General features: G+C 39.1%; 1 protein-coding gene across 1 annotated transcript in view; it reads left to right on the forward strand.

Moving 5' to 3' along the window:
- DGKI (diacylglycerol kinase iota) overlaps positions 1-19,715 on the forward strand; it is a 375,451-nt gene that overhangs the window by 252,330 nt on the left and 103,406 nt on the right. The window contains exon 21 of the mRNA XM_039860746.1: positions 10,935-11,035. Within this exon, the coding sequence (XP_039716680.1) occupies positions 10,935-11,035 (101 nt within the window). The remainder of the gene's footprint in view (positions 1-10,934; positions 11,036-19,715) is intronic.

The raw sequence follows: 19,715 nt of genomic DNA on the forward strand, positions 1-19,715 counted from the left end.
TTTTGTAATACCCTGAAACATGTGAAATGAAAAAAGAGTGCTTTTTTAAGGCATAAAAAGAAAATACTTGTTGTTGCTAGATTTAATTAATCTCCAGAATTCGTCATCGCATTTAGTGTCAGAAAACAAAATTCTAAAACTGAATTCAGCAAGTTCCAAAGTTGTAGCTAAGATATTTGACTGAAATGAAAGTAGCATTACAAATGAGACAAAAAGGCCAAAGCTTTCCAGCTTTATATTTATAGATAACTGTAATTATTTTATTTTATATTTTATTTTTCTGACTCATTTAGATTCTACTGCTCTCAAGAGAGGTGATTTATCTCCTCTAATTGAGACATAAATAAATGAATCTTTTGGTTTGATGGTCTTTTGTTGTCCAGGCAAAGTAAAATAATTACATGTTTCCTTGAAGGAAGGTTCTTGGCCTATGAATATGTTAGAATACTGCCCTTGCTAGAGATGTGATCTACTTCAATACAGTAAGTGAAGGGAGAGAAAGAGATGTGACCAGCAAAAGTACCCCAAAGTATGTTCACATTCTGTTATGAAAGTTCTCAATAGAAACCATTCTTTTCCTTCCTTCTTTCGTTATTTCCTTTTAGTATTGGTAGTACTCAAATGTTAACTAGTTAATGTTTTAACCAGTTATTTTGTGTTTGTTTATCCTTTCTCATCCAAATAATTTGTTAGTCTACCACTCAAAGTATATCATAAGGAATTTTTTTCTCAAGTTTTCTATCAAATTTTACAAAGTTATTTTTGTTGATTAGTAATTGTTGTAGTGATAGAATTGCCACACAGTTTTCACAAGTTCTGTTCTAGCAACGTGTCTTTATTCTGTCCATTCTTACACTGACAAGAAGAATGGTTCAAAAAATAATCCTTTAGCCATCGGGTCAAAAAGTAGATAAAGGTAATGAAAGTTTCCACCTAATTGGCTAAATTCCTGAGATGGAAAGGAGAATTGGGTTTAGAGCAGTGGTCCCCAGCCTTTTTGGCACCAGGGACCGGTGCTCCTATGAGAACCTGATGCCTGATGATCTGAGGTGGAGCTGAGGCGGTGATGCTAGCACTGGGGAGCGGCTGCAGATACAGATAAAGCTTTGCTTGTTCTCCCACCACTCACCTCCTGCTGTGTCTGTAGCTAAGTTCCTAACAGGCCATGAAACAGTACCGGTCCATGCCCTGGGGGGTGGGGAACCCCGTTTTAATGGACTCTCTGATTCGTTCTCCTTGGGTTTCTGACAAGGAAACACTGGGTAGTGGGAACACATCCGTGCTACGAGTGGAGTCTTAGCTTTCCACCAGCTGTTTGCTGATGAATAGGAGAATTGGAGAGTCGTGATGCCACATCTCTCTCCAGAGCCAGATGTAGTACCACCGAGTATTCCAGACCTTGGCAAGCCATTGTCAACCTGGAGGAAAAAAAAATAAGAGTCAAAACATAATAGGGTAAAATACTGATGACCTACTGAGAAAAAATGACTTTGCCAATACTATCTCTAATACCCAGATTTTAGGAAGTATGTGTTCCTTTTATAAAATGTTTTATATAGAAAGCTAAAACCACTGAAGGCAATATTTCTTATGGAATGCCATTTATTGTCAGGCCAGTTTCCTTGATATAAAACAAAACATGGAATTCTCACCTTACTGAGGATGTTTCCTATGGCCGCAGAGCTATTCTCTTACAATTCACTTAGTAGCTTTTCAATAGGACACATCTTGTAATTCATACATTCAATTCTTTCTCAAATTGGGGTTACAACATTTCTCGACCTTAATAGATAGCCGTATTTATTTTCACTCCATTATTGATTCGTGCATTTTGCCTGCTGCTTTGTTTGGTTATTTTTACTTATAAAAATTCTAAATTCTAGATTTATAAGTGAAGTGTTAAAAAATAATTTTAATTACATGTACTCTAGGGTTTTCTTTTTGGTAAAATATTGTTTTAATGTTATGCATAGACACCCACTCAAATGCCAGCACTTGATTCATCAAAGCGTTTAGAATTACTAGAAGATGAACAAATATACCACTAGATTTAAGCCAAATCAGCATCCTTACTGATATATATGAAAAGCCACAAGTTTTGTCTTCCACGAAATAACACTTTTTAAACTGCACAAATCCCAACACTTATTCCAGTCTCCTTTCCAGCAAAGAAAGTCAGTTTCTTTATCAGTTGCAAATAAGATCAGGATATTATAACAGCTTGTGATTATAAACCCAAGCAGAGAATTTTAGCATTTTAAATAGCAAATGTGAAGTTTTCTCTTTGTTTGATATATAGAGATTGAAACCTGAAATAAAAAAGAATTTCTTTCTGAGCACGTAAGATCTGAAGTCATTTAGGTGGCTTGGGAATAACATTGTCCTATCATTTCTCATTGGTTCAAGCCCAATGGTTCCTTACCTCGTGGAGGCAGTGATTGATGATCCTCTATACCATCGGAACAGCAAAAGAATTCTCCATGCCATTGCAGCTACAATACTAAAAGTAGCTCGTGTTAGTGTTTCCTGATGGCATTTTTAGTCATTTTTAATAACCAGGAAACCCTATTACATGGACTTACTTTATAAAGTGGAAATGATTTGGTGTGATGAAAGACAGGGCTCGGGTTTTTTACTTGTCCCCACTCCAACTGTTCTTAACTGTTCTTTATCCTAGCAATTCGAATTTGTCAAACTCTGCTACAAAAATGCATGTTCCCTCTACCTCTAATTTTCATTCTTCTTTATTTCCTGCGATACTTCCTTTGCCTTTCATCATGATTTTTTTTGTCCAATTTTAATACTCTTTAAGCTTAAAAGAGCAAAAAAAAAGTGTAAGTGGGAACTTAAGGTCTAAAACTCCTATTCTATAAGACTTTTTTTTCTAAAAGATTGTCACCCTAGTTACCAATTTAGCAAATATTAGAGCAGTAGACTACTTTCATGAGCTTTAAATCTCTGAATGGTATCTAATGATAAGTACATTAAAAAATTCTTTTTTCATTCATATGAAGCAAGCCAGAGAATCAACTCCATACATGAAGATAGCACAGCAATAACATAATTATGCATATTCAATGATAATGCATGAGCATTGAAATTATTTCTTTTTTGCTGGTTTTGTAATGGGAATCAATTTTTCCTTTGAACCAGAGTCTGTTGAGTGATCCCATTCTGGCCAGTGATGTACCTTATGCATCACACATGTTTGGGTTTGATAAAAAATGTAGTCAGTTGTCATGAAAAATAATTTTTCTCCTTGAAAAGATCATAAGTCCACATGGGAAACAGCAGCTTAACACATGTTCAGAGCTTTGTGGTTGGTATAGATTGTGGGAGACGTAAAGATAGGCATACATAACTCTGCATCCTGTTCTCGAAAGCTCGTGATGATGGGGCGGGGGGAGGGACAAAAATCATCATGTCAGAATCACATTTCTGTTTCACAGTGACGGCTCAGTTGGCAGTGCGATGAGGGCGCGACTGGAAGCAGAGTACAGTTTAGTGTGGGTGTGAGATGACAGTAGCTTGGTCTGTGTGGTTTTCAGTGGATTGAGTAAAGAAGCACACGTATTCGAAAGATATTTAGAAGAGGATGAACTGCAGGGGAGAGAGAGAAGGAGCAGATGGAAATTTAGTTGAGAGCTCAGGAGAATGTTTTGAACTGAAATCCAAGAAGAAAGAGTTTCCAGGAGCAGGGAGTTCACCAGCGTGGGGAATGCTGCTGTGGAGGGGGGATTAAGGCGAGAACTGAGAATAAAAGGAGAGGAGAAAGACAAGAGACCGTGACCGGAGGGAGAGGAAGCTGTGAGTCCATGAACGGCTTAAAAAAAAAAAAAAAAAATGTATTGGAATCAATAAATACTATGAAATTCACTGCCCCTAAAGAGAAATGGGTGGTCGGGAGAATTTGAAATATTGATCAAGCTGAGGCGAGTCGCTTCACAATGCCACCGACTGAAGAAGCCACGACTAGTGCTTCCTCTTTGCTGCTCCTTTAAATACTAGGAACATGGTGCCCCAGCATGTCAGCGTGTAACTGAAAATCTTCGGAAAATTTCAGAATTATGCTTTGTTTCAATCAATGGCCTAAATGGTTTTTGCTCTCTGATACTTATATCCTATTTTAAAATCTATTAGCCATGAAGTCAGCCAGTGTTTCTTTGACATGTGTCTAGTTCTGGTGCTTAAAGCTTACGTTCTTTTGCCATTAGTGCCTGTGGCTGATTGTCTCAGTGACAGAAAACCTAATTCTGACCCAAATAATAGAAGACGGGCCAAGAAGTAGAAGCTATGGAGAGAGAAGGAGAGAGAGAGAGAGGAAGGAGGAGAGAGGGGAGAGAAGAAAGGAGAGAGAGAGGAAGAGAGAGAGAAATGGGTTTAGATTCTTTAGGAAGAATTTACAAATGCTTAGAGCAGTCGAAACAAAGAATAGGCTACGTCTATTCTGTACCTCACTAGGAGATGAGGATCAAGTAGAGACTGAACAGCTGTTTGAAGATGCAATCATAGAAGATTATAGAATCAGATGGGATAGCAAATATTGAGTTAGATAAATTCTAACATCTCTCCCAATCCGCTAATGCTTTAAATCCATTATGTCGTTGGAGATCAGGAGGGGATTGCTGTCGCAAATAATTTGTAAGCTATGACATATCAGCCACCTCACAAATGGATTGTTAGGGAGCTGAGAACTTACTCAACTTCTATCAAAAAACGATTCACCTTTAGATGTACTTTCTCTAGAAACACAAGTCGGACAGTGGAGCTTATGATTGACTGCTGCCGATGTGACTTTGGTTTTTATCCTTGGTTCCAAATTCAAAAACTTCTTTGCAACTTATTTCAAATTCCTGAGGCATGGTTCTGTCATCTAGGCGGGAGGCAATAAAATTATTAAGTTTTATCTGAACTCGGCAGGTGTTAAAAATCCATTTTAAATCTCTGTTCAGAAGCCTCGCTTCAATTTGGTTTTATTATTCAATGTGAAGAGGCCCACTTGGATGTATTTTTGGATAGGTTATTGTTAGTGGCAGTTTGAAAACGTCCCAGGGTAAATTACAGCATTTTCTAGAAAGTTGCTAAAAGAAGCCATTGATTATAATTATTTCTAAATAAAGCCCGGTTTGATAGCTGTTTAAAGGATGTGGTGGTAGATGTTTCTGGTTCACTGTTATTTAAGTGAAGAACAGGCAGTCCTGAACTGGTTTATGTACTTTCCTGGAAAGGACATCTACCCTTTGTTCTTTCTCTTTCTTTTTATTTGGGATCCTGCTGGAGATACGATGCAAGGAATAGAGAGAACATAATCCAACTTGGATTTCCCTCCAGATCTAAGGGGAAATGGACAGCGAAATCAGGGTTTTCCAGAGAAAGGCCTCCTGTGAGCAGCTTAGAGACGCTCTGATGGCAAACTGTGCTAAAGGCTCAGGGCCATGACTTTCTTGCATTTATTTATTTGTCCAAAAATAGTTATTGTAAACAACACATGTCAGGCTCTATTTTAGGTGCTGGAGATGCGAGAAGGAGGAAAAAATAGTCTTCCATGCCATGAATTCACATTCGAAATTAATATTTTAATCAAAGTCCATGCATAAAATAAGGTCCAGTTCAAATGAATTGTATTTAAGATTAGTTAGAAACATACTTTATTATATCTAGGTTAAGATTGGGTAGAATCTCACATTTCCATTGCTGAAAAGAAATGAAAGCAACTTATTACTACTATCATTAAATCAGGCCTCAAGGGAGAAAGGCAGATAGAGTCGTGATGCCTTTCTGCCTTGCAAAGGAAATCCCTTTATATGTGAAAGACAAGTGCTTGGTTATATATATATAATTTCGTCATAAAAATCAATGTGTCTACGTAGTGAATGTTTTAAGGGCAGGTCTTGCACTGAACTATTTAAAGACTATTAATGAAAACAGGACATTTACAAGAAGAAAATGTACAATAATGATATAACTTTAAGGATCTCTTGTAACATGAATTAAGATTTATATTCTTAATATCTTTCAGGAGAATATCTTGTAAACTTGCATTCTCATCCAACAGATTATCAATGGCTATCTAATTCCAAATCTTGTTACCTTAGCCACGTCAGCAGAATCTCATCCTGCTGAGGGCTGAGATCTACTAACTACTATTTAGAGCTGGGACTCTGGTTTCTGCTGTGATGTTTTTATCCAGGATAGAATAAAACAATATGGGGCTTGTGGAAACATCAGGATGTTAGTAATAGTAACACAACAACAACAATAACACATCTTTGAGCGCTTACTCCCTATCGGGAATGTGTTAACTGCCTTCCGTGTGTCTTCTCATTCATGCTCACTACATTCTTATTATCAGTATCATTTTCAGATGAGAAAATGCTTTAGAGAAGATAACTTCAGAGTTTACAATATCAAACACATTAATTATCAGAGGTCGGATTGAAACTAAAATTTTTCTTTTTTTTTAAGTTTATTGGGGTAACATTGGTTAATACAATTATATAATTTTGGGGCGTACATTATAATTTGACATCTATATATTCTATTGTATGATTACCACCCAGAGTCCAGTTTCCTTCAGCTACCATATATTTGATCCCCTTTACCCTGCCTACCTCCCCCTTCTCCCCTACCCCCTACCCTCTGGTAACCACTAGTCCACATCCCTGAGTCTCTGTTTGTAAAACTAAAATTTTTCTGACTCTACATCCTGCTTTGTGATCTGTGCTGTATTGTCTTAACATTAAGGGGTATTATTCCAAGATGATTAATGTTTCCAGTGAGAAGAGAAAATTATGTGGTGTCAGTTGGCTGGAAGTGACCCTGGGGAACAAAATCACCCAGCTCATCCCCTTCATCCATGAAGAGTGCCCATGTGGAAGAGATTGAAATGAGAGGAGTCTGTAATCAGTGTGAGAGAAGCAATGTTTAGTAAAGAAATTGGTTGAAAGAATGAAGTTTGAAGGCATAGGAGAGGAACTTGACCCTAATGGATTGAAAGTCCATGAGGGGCCAATTTTTATAAGAGCTATTGGCATGAATAGCAGTGAGTGTTCAGGAAGTTGTCTCGAAGGCACTCCCCCTTCCTCCCCCAACACCTCGGGGGGACAGGCGTACCTAATATGGACAGGGAACTGGTGGTCTGGAGATTTTGGAGGCCCATGTGAGTGCCTTGAACAAGAGGTGCTCTTGCACTTCTCAAGAAAATCATCACGGGGGGCAATTGGAAGTTGAGTTCATAGCCATGAACTTCCACTCTGTACAAGGAGCTCAATCTCGATGTTTCAGAGGAAATGAGTGGGAAGGTGACAGGTTAAGGTCACTGCCCACTTTCAAAGGTAGTTCACAGATTGCTGAGTTCCTTTGGGATCCTTGAGAGGTTCCATGAAGTCAGCTTCAGAACCCCTAATATAGAGCTTAAATCAGTATAAGAATAGCTTTTGGTAGATGTTGGCGCAGAGGTAAATTTATTTTTACCCAGGTTATTAGTCTCCTCTATGCTCTACTAACTTTCTTGGCAAAATTTAATTTTAGAAAGCTAATGGCAGAGCTATTCCCCGGACTCCAAAGAACACCTTTGTCATTCTCTACTTCCAGTCAGCCATTAATGAGACACTAATATATTTTGACATAAAGGGACTCGACTGAATGACTTGGCTTTTATTTCATCTTAGTGTACTTTTCCTCTTCCATGTCCTAGTTGTCTATTTTCATGTTATCGATTGGCCCGTAAAATACCAGGTGGGAGAAGATGCAAGAGAATCATGACACCAGCCAGGCTAGATGATACTCCCCCAGCGAAAACCCAGCAGCTTGTCAGCATGTCTGGGGAGGTTTCCTGTATGTGCCTTAAACTTCTCCCAACACCTGCCGTTAGCAGATGCTATGGTTTATTAGGCAGAACCTTATCTAGGACAGGACTCTTCGGAATAATAATTATACTGATAACAGATAATATCTGTTGGGTACTTACAATGTGCCAGACAATTTTTTTTCTAAGCACATCACCTGTACTGACTCATTTGATTCTTACAATATCCCTATGATAATCCTGGCAAATACTGTTATTATCCCTTTACCCCTGAAGAAACTGAAGCACAGTTTCCTGATTAACTGCTAAATGGAAGAACAGTACTTCAGATCCAGGTGATCTGACTTGGAGTCTGAGCTCTCACTTCACTGAGCTGCCTCCCATAGCTACTGTTTACACCAGGCTTACACTATTCAAAGGGGTTTTCCGTCACGGGCTGTATGATTGATGCTCTGAAATTTGTGGGTGGGCCTCATCCGGGGCAACATTTGACGGCAGGCCAAACACGAGGTGCCACAGTTAGAAAACTGGGATTGAGCTACCCGATGCTGGTGGGAAGGTGGGGTGCATTGTTGGCAGAAGATGGAGGGCTGAGAGCAGGATAGGGGATGTGGTGGAAGGCAGAAGGCGGATGGCTAGTGAGAGTCTTCATTTTCTTCCATCTTGTTTAGCTGGTCATTCTGGGGATGAAGTGAGATAATGTGTGAATTCATTTGGAATCCAAAAGTTCTGTTCCCATGACAGTTCCTGTTGTACGTCCATGGTGCGCCTGCCACCTGTAGGTCAGGTGGGAGGCCATGGTTCAGGAGGCAGCAGTATGTGGTGGGCACAGATGAGAAGCTGGGAGGTAGAAATGTGTGGACATCGAGCGGGCATTGATGGATTTGAGGAAGGGGGTACTCACTGGTTAGCCAATGAGGAGCTCCCTGGAGGAGAGGGTACAGTAACTGGTCTGCAGTCATTCTATGAATCTTATTTCCCACTATACTGCTACTGCTGTAGCCAGGCTTAGTCTTGATACCTCCAGGCCACTGGAGGAGACCAGAGCTCACTATTAGTAGATCTGCTGTCATCTCAATTATCATTCAAGGAGAGATCTTTCAACCTCTCTCCTCCTAGGCTCCCATTACAGAGTGTGATAGCTCACTATATCCTATGGATTCAGTTACTCTATTATCCGCTATGCTTGCAGGAAAATATTTGCTAATTACAGTCTATGCAGGTCACCGGGGTAAACTTGAAAATAAAAAGATTGGACTCTTCTTAGTTTTGGGATAAGCATTTGATATAATTATTGTCACGGTCACTGTTAATCGCTGAAATTCTTTCCTATCTACTCACATCTTATACCTAACACTGCTATAATTCCTATTTTTACTCTTATCCTTATTTACATATTAACATACTTTTCAAATAATTACATTATTTTTCTAAAAACATTGATACTCAATGTAAAAGAATCTTGAAATCCCATCATGTGTAGATAGCCACTTGGGACCAGCTTGTTAAACTCTGTCTCCAGACATTTCTCTACATATACAGACTCCAAGGTTTCACAGTTGACATGAGGAGATTATGCCATAGATAATTTTCCATAACTTTTTTCACTTAAGAGTATGTTGTAGTCAGACTTCCCTCTACATAAGTGTAGATCTACATACTCATTTGTAATATTTGCCCAGCTTTCTCTTGTTTGAATATACCACGGTTTACTTAACCACACCCCTGTTGATGGTTTATTGATAAAGAAAAGAATCTGAGTGCCATATAGAGATCATCTGACTCTGTTAATCTAAGCTCTGTGACTTTGCCATCAAATCCATGGGATTTTTGGCACCGTATAATATAAAGGAGCATGTGGTTGGATGTATAATCGTTATTTGGGGGATGAGTAGAGTGGGAGTCTATGTGGAAGAAGTTAATATACTTGGCCCTAAAATGAGGTTTGAGACAAGAGAATTAGATTACATTATTTTTTTTCTCTCCCTCTTCCAGAGCTGCAATGAAATTAAATGCACATGTGTGGGCGTGTGTGTTCAAGTGGGAGAAGCAGTATCTTGACAATATTTTATTGTCCTTCTAGTCATCATTTTTTTCTTTCTTCCCTCCCTCCCTCTCTCCCTCCCTCCCTTCCTTCCTTCCCTGAAATGAATTGAGGAGTGAGGCCATTCTCTCTGCTATGGTCAATGGTGACTTTTATCTCATAATATAAGAAAAGAGAAGCAATCCTTTATTTGAGAAAATTCTCTGAGCCAATGAAATCTGAGTGTGAGAAATCTGAGTGGGGATTGTGTTATATTAATAATTTGAAGAAATGTGTTGACCCATAGTGGTGATGATGAAAATTAAATTGTTTTACTCAACTAATGCCCATAATTAAACTATTTTAAAAATATTACTTAAGAGCATCCAGGTGTAAAGACATTGTGAAAACGAACAGGATGCTTCAGAGAGTTTGGTACTACCCCTGTTATTATTTAATATTCTGAATGAGTTTGGATTGAATTCTTTTGAAAGGAATTACATACTTCATTCCCTTCCTAAAGAAAGTACATTATGCAAATCTAAGTTTTTTTTCTTCATTTTGGGTGTTCACAGGCACCATCACAGTCAGTGTTTATTGTAACATGTTCTGCCTGAGAAGGGCTCACAGAGACTTTTGGGGTGTAGAGAGCTAATTCATCCTCAGCCCTGTGTTTTCTGGATTCTTGGTCTGCTTTTTATAGTTTTTCTGTCTCCTCTGAGGGCCAAGCCACCATGTTTGGCTGTCATGGCGTATTTCTTTATAGCTCTGTGACACTTCTCACTGCATGTAATTTATTGTGGAACTAAACATATAATCATATTAGAATTTTTAATAAGTTAATAGCAACTACGATATGAATGGTCTCCAGAAGCTTTCTCCGCTTATTTCCTTGTTCTTACCTAAATGTCAGAATCTTGAGGCTTCTGGGGAAATGTTCTCCAGATAATTGCTGTAGTCTGGTAAAGAGCCCACAGTTCTGGTTCGAATGTGAACTTCCTCTTCCACGCATGAGGAGAGGAAGTCACCGTTAGCCCCGCCAGGCGCATGACCCCCAGTGCCACTCTCTTATCCATGTCTGACTTCGCGGTTCTTGTTTTGCAGTCCCCAGTCTGTCCCAGACCGCCTGAGGATCCGGGTGAACAAAATCAGTTTGCAAGATTACGAAGGATTCCACTACGACAAAGAGAAGCTCCGGGAAGCTTGTAAGTGGGAAGTGACTGATTGATTTCATGTGATCGGCCTATCATTGGCTTCTTGATCCTCCTTGGTTGGATGGATAGATTCGTCTTGTGTCTAAAAACTATGGTTAGAGAAACGAAGGGAAGGGTAGTAACGTGGGAAACCCAAGTGATGATATGTGGGCTGGAGAAAATGGAACTGGAAAAGGAAAGCAGCCAAACAAAATTATTCTGCTCAAGATGCCAAGTTAGGATCTCTTGGTTTATTAACACTTTAGTCTCGGGTTTACCTAAAGTGAGAAAGTAGAAGGTAAAGTTGGTGGCATCACATGGTATAGTAATAGCTAGAAAACTCTTGAGACAGCATTTGTCTCTCCCTGGAGCTGGCAGAACCAAATACTGTCCTTATTCTTCATGCAGCTGTGACAAAGTCATCTGTGAAGACATGTCCAACACTTCTAGCTATTCTGTGATCGTATGATGTCAAGGAATGGCCCTCGGAATACTCAAATGTCATGATAAATGGCATTCATTGATGATGAGGCACCATTGTTTCTGAAATCTTAAATTGAGTCAACGTGAATTATTTCTCGATGTGCATATTTTCCACATACTTCTTTAAATACAGAACAGATTTGTAGTTTACCCACATGCCATTCAGTATTTATTGGGCACTTTTTACATTCCAGTCACTATTTTAGATCCCTGTCTATGTTATGATATATGAGATAACTGGGTAGAGTAGGCCAGGAGATGTTAAGACTGCAGGTGTGTTAAATATTAGGGTCCCAGTCTCCTTCATAATTGCAAGGGCCAATAGTCAAGTGCAATAAAGTCGGAGAAGGTCAGGGCCATTGTCCAAGGGTGCAGGCAGGGACACCGATAGACAGGCATTTCATACAGAACCAGAGGTGTATGAACTAAGGCTCCACACTGGCTTTATGCGTGGGTCTGCCTGGAATTGTAGAAGATGCAGATTGGTGAAACTGGCAGGAATGGAGGAAGGGATGCGTTCCTGGGATGATGACTTTCAAGCTCCGATTCTTGGACCTGTGATCTGGAGTGGGGTTCAGTGGATGGAAATCCTGAAATCCAGGGACAGTCTTGGGGGTGGGCACATGGACCTTCAGATCTGGAGACGGCAGTGAGTCAAGATCCGTTTCGGCGGCTGTCCAGTCCCTGAGCCCACCAGGGAATTCTGTGGGAAATGACAGCTTCTTCCGTTCTCTCTGCTGCTTTGGCTCCCTCAACACTCTTGGTTTTTCCCCCGTAAACATCCATACCCTTTAGTTTCTCCCCAGCCTTAACACTTTGTCCTTCACTCTCATTTCCTTTGGCAGGAAAGTTCGAGGTGGAAGAGTAGCAAAAAGCAGAAAACCTCTGCTTTTCTCCCTCCGTAGATGACATTATATTTTCTAATGTAAATGACCTTATAAGTACAGACTAGCAGAAAATCTAATTTAGCTCATAGCGTGATGGACATATATGTTTGCAATGGGAGGTGTAGCTACGATGTCAATGAAACTGACTTTTAGAGGTTACTAATTATAAAGAATAGTGTATTATGTTCTTTCTCGTTTCAAACTTCTAAACTAATAGCTCACAATTTTTGAAAACTAGGAAAAGAGAACGGATCTCGTGTTAGTGATATTTGCAGCTTACCATCAACTCTGAAGAAAGTCAGTTGAGAGTGGAGAAGCATTAGGAATTTGGGGCCGAAATGAGATTTGAGGCTTATCTGTGGATTTCAGCGATCTATCTTTCCTGTGCATTATCCGTCCACCATTGCCAGCGGACGTTGTGATTTGCATTTTTGCAGGAGGATAACATTTCCTGGCAGATGCTTTACCCATCATATCTTATGGGATAACTTCTTTGTGAAGAAATTTCCCATATCAAATTGGAGGAGGTAACGATATAAATATAAATCCAATAAATTTCACCATTGTCTTCCATACCCAAAAGAACAAAGAAACCCTCAAAGAGGGAAACAAGGAATTATCTCATCTTAAAGATTTGAGTTTGAAGAAAAAAAAAAAAATTAATTCGAAGTAAAGGTGGCCAACTCAGTCATTCTACTTTTAATAGATGGTGATGATGCTTCTCACCTGTAGTTGCTCAAGAAAGTTTGTCCTTTGGATTATTATTTCTTACCCTCACTCTTTTGCTCAGCTCCAACTTTCAACTGACCACAGATTCATGGGAAGGCTGGCAGAGCTCAAATTGATTATGAAGGCAAAACTCCGGTCACGCCCATGTATGGTATACATGCCAAAATAGATTTGTTATTTCAGAAGCACTAATTAAATGAAATGCATAAAACATACCTAGATAAAAGGGATGCTAGGAATGTACTCTGACCTGCATCCCAGAAGAAAGAAGAAAGTGATCCTCTTAGGTCACTTATCTATTGATCAAAGTCCAAACTAGAACAGTACTGCATTACTGGGTTTTAGAAAAATTAGGTCCCTTTTTTGATGTTGCACCAAGTGCTTCATCCAGGCAGCATGGGCTGTTTGCCATCACTGTTTAATAGAATCTTACTCGTGTGTCTGGATCATTATTCATATTAGATTACAGATCAAATGTTTGTTGTCTGACAAAGCCCTGCTTCCGTCTGTAAGGCAGGACTTCTTGATAATTACAGGATGGCAGCCCTTTTAATTGTCTTGTTTATTTTTACATAGAAAAAGACGGCTCTGCTATTTCAAATACTTTCCATTCCCCTTTCATTTAGCTCTAGCTCACCTGGAGACATTCCCCGTAAAATAATAGTACTAAAGGGGTTAGTCTTTGCTGATCTCTTCTTCAGCTCTTGCTGGTAAGTTTTAGACTTACTTAAAGTAGTTAAAGTCTTATTAACTGGATTTATGAATTATTAACTCTCATGATAATGGTTATGATGTCCAAGGGAGGAAAGTCTATTTAACTTAAAAGGTAGACTATAAAGAGAAAGTGGCCATGTTAAAAAAAATTTCTTAAAGTAAATCTATAATGACAGCAGAAACTCACTCTTATGTAATCCAAATGAAGAATATAAATGAGCCCATAATAAAGCATGCAATATATAGTTGTCAGGGCCCAAGACAACCTGCACCGCAATATCCCACAATGGCAAACTTATTATTTTGAGTTAAGTTACTTACTTAAGAAACTGCCAGGGCAAGAACATTGACTTCTCTCTGCCCCCCTCAAAATGGGAGATAAATCTTCCAGGGGAAAGGTGGCCTCCCTACACCTGCAGGTGGAGAATTCCTACGTCATTAGAATTAAAGAATCCAGAGCAAAAGAGTCTGCATAAACAAACCTTATTGCCTCTTTATTAATTTACTACCCAAGCCCACATTGTGTTTAGATTCCTCACTAATAAATACCCAATCCTTGCTTAGATTCCTTTCTAATAACACTAACTTTTCTTGTTCTGTCAATTCTTCACTAATTTATTGTTTCTTTGTCTAAAAAGTATAAATGTCTACTTCCATCATTTCAGCCTCATTTTATGATCTGAACGTCATATTATTACCACTCATGCACATGTATTACATTGGTTTTTCTCCTGTTAATCTAGCCTTGTATTAATTTTATTATTAGTCCGACCGTAAGAACTAATAAAGAAGGATAGAGAGGTGAGAATTCTTCCCTTTCTCTGATATAGTCTATTATATTTCTAATTTGAAAGAGTTTTATTGATATGTGATATGTATTTTTATATCTAGAATAACTTGATACTGGCCAGGATTTAACTCTATCCCATATAAGCTGGCTAAAGTTTGCTTCTGGCATTAGCTTACTCTGCACTTTTGAATTGCTGTGATAATTCATATAAGTCTAGAGCTTAAGGTAAAAAGCAAAAACCAGGCTAGGATTAATTGGAAACAGATGGATCCTATAAAGGTAGAAGGGGACTAACATTTGTTGTATAACAAATATAGCATTCAACAACCCTTTTATATATACTAGCTCAGTATAATGGATTTTGTCTGGATACTTATAATAAATCTCTATATAATGTATAATACATAATGTCTCATTAATGGAATTTCCCTGTCTTTTGTTTACTGACTTAGTGGAAGAGTCAGAAACGTTTGTGTTTGAATCTCAGTTGCAACCTTGACAAAGTAATTAATTTCTCTGATGAACAAATCTCTCATCTCTAAAATGAGAATATAATTGCAACCTCGTCGGTTAAATGTAATCTTGTATATGAAACCCCTGGAGCAAAGTCTGGCACATTCGCATGCTCTCCAAGAATAGTTGCTATGATTGTTGTGGCTGCTGTTGCTAAAGACACACTGCTGTCACACCGCCCTTCAATCTCAGGTCCAAAGTCAAGTTCAGAGCAGCTGATCTCTTATACACGTAGCTCTCACTTCAAGGTGCACAAACTACCACCCTTCAGCTCACTTTCTCACATTCAAAAATAGAAACTAAAACACTGATAAATATCACAGAAAGATTAAAGGAAGGAACTATAAGTAATCATTCCATTTTCTTTTGTGTCTTCTAGTAAAGAGACTGCTGTCAAGATATTTAAGCCTATGAAACAAGTAAACACTGAATGCTCACCCTTGGCGATCTAGCCGCATATCAGCAAATTCCCTTTCTGAAGTTTTAATACAGTCTCATAATTGTGTCATCTGGTGTCCATTGCTGAATTTTTTAAAAGAAAAGCTTTTTATTTTGGAATAAATTGAGATTTACAGAGAAGTTGCTAAGATACTACTGAGTATTTCTGTATACTCCTCACCCAGTTTTCCCCATTGTTAAACATTTTGCATTATCGTTGATATTATATTACCAATGAAACTGATATTGCTTTATATTACTATTAACTAAACTCTGAATTCTCTACTCCAGAATCCAATCCAAGACATCACATTGCATTGGGTTGGCATGTCCCCTAAGTCTTCTCTGGTCTGTGACAGTGTCTCAGTATTTCTTTTTCTTTTCTTTTTTTTCTTTTTTATGACCTTGATGGTCTTGAGAAATACTGGCCAGGTATCTTGTAGAATATCCCTAATCTGGCTTTCTCTGTTATGTTAATTAAACTGGAGCTGTGGGTTTTGGGAAAGAATACCGTGGACGTAATGTATGCTTTTTGTCTCATCCTGTCTGGGATTGAGACACGGTGACAGTAGCCTGATCACTTGTTAAGGTTATGTTTGCTAGGTTTCTCTACTGTAATGTTACTATTTTTTTTTTCTTTTCCTATGCTCTTCTTTGTGAGTGAGTCACTAAGTCAAGCCCATTTTCATACTGAGGGAAGGTGGATCACTGGATTTTCCATTGTTTCCAGTTTCCATACTTGACCTCAGTTTAATAAATATGTAAAAATTGTGGAGCCATTCACTCATCAATGCATCCGTGCTTCCAAAAATGATAGATTCGTATTGATTCTATGTGAGATACCACACTATATGCTAGGGCAGTGAAAGATTAAACTAGGAATCTAACATTACAATATCATTATTCGATACACGTATATTGGGTGCTTACTCTGAGCAAATAGTGGTGGGAAAAAAAATACGAAGACAGAAATAGTCCCAAATGTGCTGGAGCTTTTTTCTCACACAATGAGGACCAAGCTAGGACTATGGAAACAGTATGGACCTATTTTCCTAGAGTACATCATTTAAATAACTAAAGCAATGGGTGGAATATGTAAGCAGATTGAGAAAAGCTAATCTAACCTCTAATTAGTTGCATGACCTTGGGCGATGCATTTATCCTCTTCAGGTTTCCGTTCCTTATCGGCTCTATGCAGTGGTTAAACTAGGTATTTCCTAAGAATGAACTATATTATAATAAATCCTTAGCCCTATAGGAATCTTTAAATTTTTTTCTCCTGACATGTTTCCCTGGTAAAGTTTTTAAAACCTCAGCATCACTCGTTATGATTAGTGCGAGCATTGGAAAATCTTGCAAGTGCATTTTGCTTCATGAGTTTGCTAGAAACACAGATTTATTTCCATCAATTGCTTCATCTAAAATGGAATCTTTCCCCCTCATTTAACAAGTTGACGGCCATGCTGTTCAGTAGCGGTTAGGCCTGCATTTGGTGGGGGTTGGAGTTCCGTTTTGAAATCTGAGTTAAGTGATGTCAGTCTGTCCCCCTGACGGGCACTGCCCATCCCTTTGTGAGTTTGTTCATGTCGATTCCTATTTTCACAAGTCGACACTTACCCAGAGTGTCTTTTACTGTTCTTCTCCATCTTTTGTCTGTATTTTATATTTATTTTTATTAAAAATGTAATAATAAATAAAATAAGAAGAGTCAACACACTCCTGTGAGTTAGGAAATACCTTCATCCTTCGATACACGTTATGTACTATAATTTTATTCTCTCGGCATCTCTGCAGTAACATGTCATCCCTGTTTTACCTACAGAGCAACTGAGACACAGAAAGCTTAAGGAAACTGTCCAAGGGCCTGGCAATCTGAATAGTTATTTTATCACTATGCTCTCTATTTCTTCGAAGCAGTAGTTCTCACTTTTTTATATAAAATAGCTTTTAATAGCACATTTGTTTGTTAATCTTTCACAATCCCATTTCAAACGCTGTTTTATATTTAAACTGACTTTACCTTAATTTACCATACTCTGGATCGTTGGACATTTTCTGTTTTTGGACCTCCCTCCACCCCCAAATAAATGATCTAGTCCTAAATTCAACAAATATTTGACCACTTACCATATTTCCGGTACTATTTCAAGTGACGGGAGTACTAAAAAGTGCTCGCCCTCATAAAGCTTATATTCCAGTGGGAGAGGTAGACCACTGAATAAGACAATAGAGCGGTAAGTGCTATCAAGGAAATAAAGCAAAAGCGTGACACAGGATTCCGGCTTTGACAAAGCGATCAGGGAAGGACTTTCTGAAGAGATGACGTATAAATAGAGACCTAAGAGTAAAGAAGGAGAGCACATGTGGATTTCTGGGGGGAAGCATGTCCCCAGACAGGGGAGCAGCGAGTGCTGGGGCCCTGTGACGCAAGCATCCTTGGACTGGTTAATGAACAACAAGGAAGTTCATGTGTCTGGAACCTGGTTGGTTGGGTGGAGCAGGGTTGGGAATAATATTGAACTTGTCGGAAGGGGCCAGCATGTGGCAAGGGTTTGTAGGCCATGCAGAGGGCTTTGGATTTTATTCAGAGTGTAATGAGAAGATACTGGAATTATATGAAAAGATGTTTAGTAACGTGCCTGCGTTTATTCTGAATAATTCTAGCTGCTGAGTGGAGAAGGGATGGTTGAGTCGCAAAGGTGCAAATAAGGTCACCAGACACAAGGCACATATGATATTCTAAATGAGAGATGGAAGTAGGTGGCAGGAGTAGCAGAATTAGGGAGGAACAGTTGGATTCTGGCTCTGTTTTGAAGGTAATGCCAGTAGGATCAGATGATGGATTAGCTGTACTCTGTAAGAGAAAGAGTCGTCCAAGAATGCCTCCCTCTAAGGTTTTGGCCTCAGCAAGTTGGTAAACAGAGGGAAGGGATACATAGAGGACCCAAAGGAGACCAGAAGAAGCACAGAGTGAGCTAGAAAGAAAAGGAGAGCGTGTTGGTTGGAAACCGAGAGAAGAAAAATGTTTTATAAAAGGGGTGACAACTGTGAGAAATGCTCCAGGGCGCACTCTAAAAATTGGTATTGGATTTCGGTAGAGGTTGTTATTAGTAACCTCACAGGAAGTCGTAGAGTGAAAAAGGCGAAGGTGAACAGAGTGGGTTCAAGTGCAAACGGGAGCAAAGGAAGTGTTTCCCCCAGGGATTGCTTCTTTGAGGTTTTAAACCGGAAAGGGGAGGAAGGAAGTGAGATGATGCCCAAAAAGCGATGTAGGATCAAGAGAGGACTCCTTTTTCTAGTCTGTGAGATAGTGCAGCTGTGCATGCTGATGTGTATGTGCTGACGGAACCAGTCCACTGGAGAGGGAGTACATGGTTCCGGAGAGAGAGGTCCAACTGCATGCCTCTGAGTGGGTGGGATGGGATCTCATGCACAGCAGGGGCGGGGGTGGGGTCTCCAGAGTACAGAGAGGACAGGCAGAAGGGTGGGTGCAGAGGCAGGTGGATTGCGGGCTTGGGTACTAGGGAGAAGCTGCAGTTCTATTCTGATTACTTTATTTACTCAGTGATATAAGAAGCAAGCCTGCTAGCTAACAGTGGTGAAAGGTGGGTACCTGTGTCCAGGAAGAGAGGAGAAAGTTTGAAAGTCAATAAAAGAACAAGACTGTGAGTGGCCATATCTAAAGAACTGCTGAGCAACACTTTAGATGTGAATCCCTGAATTCATTAGCTTTCATAAGCACATAGTGACGACTCCTGCGTCCCTAGGGGTCTGGACTTATAAACGAGTTCACTCTCTGTCTTCTAAATTCGAAGATTTGGATGCCAGGGGAATATTAGGCTGAAAGATGATGATTTTATTTTTAACATGGATTTCTTTGTTGTCCAGTTTTGTTTATGATTCAAAGCTTTGCTATGTTTACAGGAAAATAAGTGCTTGCAGAGCTACACTGTGTTAGATGCTAATAATGTTAAACTCAGACACAGAAATGGGGCTGAAGTGTTGATAATGATATCCTATCCTTTATTATTGTTAAAACCTAGCCTTTGGTACTAGGTTTTAAGAAAAATAAATTGCAGGTATATCCTTAAGTCTCTGCCCAAAGAAATAGTTTTCCTTTTCATTGGCTTGATCTGTA

The sequence above is a fragment of the Pteropus medius genome, unplaced genomic scaffold, assembly GCF_902729225.1.
Source record: "Pteropus medius unplaced genomic scaffold, Ma_sr-lr_union100, whole genome shotgun sequence".
Taxonomy (NCBI): Eukaryota; Metazoa; Chordata; class Mammalia; order Chiroptera; family Pteropodidae; genus Pteropus; species Pteropus medius.